The 6,180-nt window shown below is 43.3% G+C and overlaps 1 protein-coding gene across 1 annotated transcript in view; it reads right to left on the reverse strand.

The window, feature by feature from the left end:
• Positions 1 to 2,437: 2,437 nt before the first annotated feature.
• LOC102675590 (protein Skeletor, isoforms B/C) overlaps positions 2,438 to 6,180 on the reverse strand; it is a 17,300-nt gene continuing 13,557 nt past the window's right edge. The window contains exons 9-13 of the mRNA XM_031509881.1: positions 5,761 to 6,063; positions 5,514 to 5,688; positions 5,220 to 5,413; positions 4,902 to 5,126; positions 2,438 to 4,807 (exon numbers count right to left, since the gene is read on the reverse strand). Of these exons, the coding sequence (XP_031365741.1) occupies positions 2,696 to 4,807; positions 4,902 to 5,126; positions 5,220 to 5,413; positions 5,514 to 5,688; positions 5,761 to 6,063 (3,009 nt within the window). The 3' untranslated portion in view covers positions 2,438 to 2,695. The remainder of the gene's footprint in view (positions 4,808 to 4,901; positions 5,127 to 5,219; positions 5,414 to 5,513; positions 5,689 to 5,760; positions 6,064 to 6,180) is intronic.

Below are 6,180 nucleotides of genomic sequence, written 5' to 3' on the forward strand. Positions count from 1 at the left end.
CTTTTTTTTTTCTAAGTATATATATCTTTTGATAAATATTATTTTTTAGCTTGTCTTGTTTTATAGATATGATTCGTTACGAATCCGATGTTTTGTATTAAGCTAGTTATCTATGTCGAATATCATGTATATCACGTCTCGATTTTTTATTCAGAACACGATTTGCGTGTTAAAACGTGAGTTATTTTATATGTAATTATCTTTCATTAGTGATTTAAAACGGAAACAATCATGACGCTATTTTAAGTACCGTTCAATATAGAATGAATTATTTCATCTTGTATATTTAGAAAACTGATTATGGAGAATATAGTATTTTTACTAACGATAGAGGTATTTTTTCCAATGCAAAACATTTCAATACTTTTACGGCAGAGTACGTTTCTATCGCCATAGAGAGTGTAGAAGCAAGAGTACAGAAAACATTCCGTCAACTGAAATGTAGCGCATACGTACATTCATACGTAGAATAATGGCATTGTCATTTAATAAATTGGGATCATGACACTTTTATTTCGACTGATTACACATTTCGTATCTGTACTTGCTTTGTTTCACAAATGATAGATTCTGTGAAATTCTTAAGATCTCTATACTTCTCTGCAATCATTTGCAATAATTCATCAGCTAGGAACAAAGGAACAAAAGAAAAAGGTAATACCATAGAATGAAATTATGCAAGAAAATCAACCTCGCTGAGATACGTATCATTGGCGTTATTGTTAGTATTAAATTTCGTAGCTGCGTATCGCGTGACTTAGTAATAAGTACTCGAAATTTTAAGTAATCATGAGCCGATTGTTCAAGTGTATTAAAACTCGTGTTATGGATCGCAGAGAAACGAGGCCTTCCCGCCCGCTATTATCGAAGCGAAAAGCACGCCATTCACGTGACTTTAATCCTAAAATAGAAAAGTATTATATCAATTTCCAACTCGAGTAATAAGAAGCGACGTTGCTCATAGACTCAATCCAGGCACGAACATACGATCGATATTCGTATTTAATTGAGTCAAGTTTCTTCGATCACGAGGTTCAAGTGTATACTCAGAAGAATCGTAGAATTGCTAGAACGAGTATCGCTTTTATCGTACTCAAAGTTCCGTTTTACACTCGTTACTATCGTTAAGTAGGAAAGAAATCGTGTAACATATGTAAATACATTGTCAACTTAGATATATAATGATAATATAAATGTAATAACTGATAATGTTCAGGCTCGTATGCGCCGCATTACTTTTTAAGAGACAAGAGTGAATCAAGTTATGCTTGAAAGAAGCAGTCTGTGCATTCTCGTAAAAAAAAAAAAAAAAAAAAAAAAAGGGAAAAAAAAAAGGTCAATTCTAAAGAAACGATTATTTCCGTTGATCGTATTCGTGGCAATATTGGTAACTATATAGAAAAATTTTTAATTTGAAATTAAAAAACAAAGCGGATGAATTAAAATTTCAATAATTCAGTCCTTGATTTCACACTGATCGTGCAATTATTAAAGTGTAATTAGAATACAATTTTTCGACGCGAATTTTGCCCATGAATTTGTAAGTATGTAGGGCAATTGCGTCGTGTGCCATCAATGGTTACTTAAAAGGCTATTTTTAATGGTACGTCGACTGCGAGTGAAAATGCAAATTCGTTTAGCAATTTCCTATTTCACCGGAGAAAAGATGCGAATGTTCGCGAAGAAAAAGAAGAAGAGGAAGAAAAAGAAGAAGAAAAAGAAAAAGAAACTGTATCTTTGCTTACCGCGTTCCAGCCGACAATTGTTTCCGATGTAATTAGCAACCGACTGATAGTCGCCTGTACGCTCTTTATATTATACCTATACGGTCGTGTACAGTAGTTAGTGTGCTGATTGTTTTGTAAGATTTGTTTGTTTTCTTTTTTCTATACAATAAAATATTGCTTAATGTCTGTTGCCTGTCTCAATCGAGTTTTCCGTGGTTAACGAGCAATCCTTACAAGTGTGAAGATTGATATTTCGATAGGAATGCAATTGTTAAACGAGGTCTTTTGTCGAAGTCGAAAATAATAATATTGTTAGAAAGAGATATTTGATCCATTATACGATCTTTATTAACAATTTAATTTAACTTATATATACAATTATATATAATACCTTAAAAATTCAACAAACCGATATCAACAATAGGTTAGAATAACGAGATCTATTTATTATTCCTCGTCGCACCTCGAAAGTGGAAAGTGTTAACAGTTTGTCTCGTTGAATAATCAAGATATTACGTTCTAGGTATATTGGAGATCCGGTGAACTATACATATTAGCCATCGATTTTATTCGACAGCTGACAGAAATAGTTTGGTACTGCAAATAAAGGTTAGACATCTTTCTTGTACGATAAAGGACAATAATTCGTTAATAAATAGCTGAATAAATAAAATTAAAAAATAAAAGAGAAAGAGAGAGAGAGAGAGAAATTATTTCAGGTTAGTATTCCTTTCCCGTGTTATCGTGTCGATTACATCGTCTACTATCTGCGAAGTCATTACATTACGCTCGTTCGTTATTGGAAGTTGTTTCCTGGATCGGTAAAGAATGCGGTAAACGGTGACACGTTAACCATGATTCAGTCAACTAATCATACCAGGTAGTTTACAAGTCCAACTTAGCATTTATACTATTCCCAATCAAACAATATCGGATATAATGTTTGCGTGTTCGAGAAAACAACTTTATCAAATGACGTGATAAACGATTATGGCCAAAACTAGATACAACAAGTTAAATACGATCGTTTGACCGGTGTTGACGGGGGGCATTGATATTGAATTTTTACCATGTTGGTGATGATTTGTTTCAGAGGTCGAATTCGTTCGTGTAAAATCCTTAACGTGTACGTGTCCTTCGTGCGGAGATCTCTTCGATCTTTCGACCAGTGTCAATCTAGTGTTCTTCGTAGTTCGTGGCATCGAGAGATCCGACGACGACGGCGACGACAGGCGACGCTTATCGAGCTGAGAATGATCGTCGAACGATCGTACCTCGCCCGGAATAGGAGGTGGTAGCTCCCCTTTAAACCTTCCGAATTGTGGCGTTCTGCTGAGAACGTCCGAGGACAGCTTGCCCTTGGACTGTTCCTCGACGCCAGAAATGGATCTGACCAGGCTGGAATCCTTCAACATTTTTCCATCGAAGGTTATCAACACGCCGGAGGAGGGAGGCGAGGGAAAGGGAGAGGGTGGCGGATCGTTGTTGGAAAAGGGATTGGAAATCGGTGGCAAGTAATGGACGTTCATCCTGTCGGCGGCAGTTTCCATGTCATCCGTTTCCGTCGGACGTGGTTTACCATTGGCGGACTTTTTCCTCGATTTCTTGACCACTGTAGCCACTGTGGGAACGGGCGGGGAAGGTATGAAGACCGGCTCGAAGTTGTCGACTGGTTTATGATTTATGGAAGTTTCTCGAGCATCTTCTTCTTCTTCTTCTTCTTCCTTTTCCTCCTCCTCCTCTTCTTTTTGCTCCAGTTTCTCGGAACTTCTCCTTTGAGCCACGCTCTCAACGTTTCTGATGATAGGTTTAAACCCGCTCTCGATCACTATAGAATCTGGATCGAATCCCGTGTTTCTCGCAGGTTTTATAGGAGTGACGAAAATGTCGGGGGCGTCGAAGCTCGACGTTTTAGTTTCGAGCTTGGCCCGCTCGATTTTCTTCAGCTTCGCGATCTGCAGGTTATCCTGGTTACCCGGCGGGGGTCGCTCCGCCGTTCTCCTTCCCGTGTAAGTGGAGGAGGACGGGGAGGGGGGTCTGTACACGGTCTTCTTACGTTCCATGAAGATCGATCTTGGCGGTAGGGCGAGGGTGGGCTGGGGCATCGTATGGGCGGTCTGCAACATCGGTCGACGTGTCAACACCGGTCTCTTGACGAGCATCAGTTGATTCCTCTGGTCCGGTTGGTTGTTGTATTGATAATGATCACGGGGGAGGGGGGGTGGGTGATAAAGATGATGATAATTGGTGGCGTAATGGTGAGGCACCGGCCTCGAATACGGGATCTGTGGGCTGGAGGTAACCGGATATACGTATTTCGTCCCGTGGCTCAGTGGTCGTGGATTATCTGCAACGAGGTTAGACAATTGCTGGTTAGAGGATTGTCGAAGGAGCTCTGGTTGGATCTCCATGATTTGATGTCGGCCAGGTGTATAGGAGGGTGTCAGCCTCGTGACTCCCATCGATTGTTCGCGATAGATCGGTGCGAGTTGATGTTGTTGTTGTTGTTGTTGTTGTTGTTGTAGTTGATGATGATAATGATGATTATAATGATGATGATGATGGTGATTGTAATAATACGGCTGGACGAGATCTTGGTCGAGGTGCGCGTGACGATGGGGCTCCTTCACGCGTACCTCGTGACGATTGGGCATTGACGCGGCCAGGCCTGGCGCGTTGTACGAAGCTTTCGAGACGAGTGATGGCTCCTCGTACGGCGACGGTGATGATTTCAAGCGCAGGTAATTGTTGTTGTTGTTGTTGTTAGCGGTCGTTAGTAACTGCGTGTATGGTGTGCTTAGCTTGTCAAGGTTAGTCGCTTGATGATAAGAGTAACGAAGCCCGTATTCACCAAGGGGATGATGATGATGATGATGATGAGGAGGAGGATGCTGCTGAAGGAACTCCGCCGTTGGCGTTACCTTGCTTGCCTCGCGGATGCTGGGGCTGATCACGAGATCCTCCCTCCCCTCTTCCTTCTTCGGATCGACGTAAACCTCGTGATTCTCGTTCCCGGCTGGTTCAACGTCGCAGCTGTCGTGAACATTTATCTTCCAGCCCAGATAACGATGCGTGAAACACTGAATCGTCGATCGTAGAATAGTTCGTAAAATATTAAACTGCTCTCCTGGTTATCGGTTACGGTGATACATTTGATTCGTGTATCTTGCTTACCTGATAGTACACGGTGTCGGGCGTGTCCTCGTCCGGGATCCATTCCACGATACCTGGCTCGCCGTGGTCGCATTCCAGAGTGAGGGTACGTTGGTAAGCGCCGAACGACGTGAAATCGTCGGCCAGAGGTTGATTCTGATCGGGCAGCCAGTTGCATAGGCGGCCGACACCCGTTGGTCGAACCACCCCTCGTTGACGTTTCACGCCCGCGAATATTTTCACTTTCTACGAATTCGTCGAACAATAACGAGGGGCAAAGAAATCGTCACTTTTCGAAGTTTCGACGCGTTGATCGGTAACGAACGAAGGGAATCTCACCTCTTTCTCCTCGGGTGTTTTGTGTTGGTAACCACCGACAGGATCGTCGGTAATGTAGAAGGGATGGTAACGGGCCGGGGTTTCAGGATTTTCTCCACCTTCCACCACGAATCTGTACTTCTTTCCACGAACCACGTTGATCTCCGGAATCAATAGGCCGTTTATGTACCACGAGATACCCCAACCAACGTGACCTGAAACGAGCGATTTCATCGAAGAAAAAAAAAAAAAAGAAAGAAAAATACAGAAACAGGAATATCAATTATTCGAATAAGAAGAGCGAATATTTCGCACCGGTGATGGCTGGGTATCCGTGTTTTCCACCAGTGGGCCCCATTTGGGCGTACAACACTCCGTCTTCCGGCTCGTTACATTGAATAGGTGGGATTTCCCATGCACCGGTCCTAGGGGCGGGTGCAGGTGTCGCAGGGGCTCGATGCGGTCGTCTCGTAGTCGCGACCAGTTGCTGCTACGAGCAGTAGAGAGATCGCGAGCGTGAGTTGCTCGATCGGATTGGAAGTAACGCTCGTTAATAAAATACCTGATCGGGTTTGTCGCCGTTGTGATCTGTGAATATCTGGGATGGTTCGTGGTCCGGGACGGGACAATTCCAAATCGGTGGCCTACCGAAATCGATGAAGCGGTCCGTTTTCAGGTAATCGGAGTGAAAGCTGACCTCTTGCCTCTCGTTCAACGGGCCGACGGCCCAGATGATCGGCTGCGATCGGTTCGTCAGGATTTGATGGTCCAGCTCGTCGTTCGTCTTCAATGGCCTCTGATACGTGACGATGCTGTATCCGTCGACCAGCGCCGCGTTCAACAATCGGATGGAATTCGTGTTCTCCTGCAAACCGGCGCAAATTCAATGTAAACCGACGCGAGGGGATTCGACCTTCGATCGACGAGGATCGCGGAGGGAGGGGGAGGAGGGGAGAGGGGGAGGTAGAGAGGTATCGGAGGG

Source organism: Apis dorsata, unplaced genomic scaffold (genome assembly GCF_000469605.1).
Source record: "Apis dorsata unplaced genomic scaffold, Apis dorsata 1.3 scaffold_191, whole genome shotgun sequence".
NCBI lineage: Eukaryota > Metazoa > Arthropoda > Insecta > Hymenoptera > Apidae > Apis > Apis dorsata.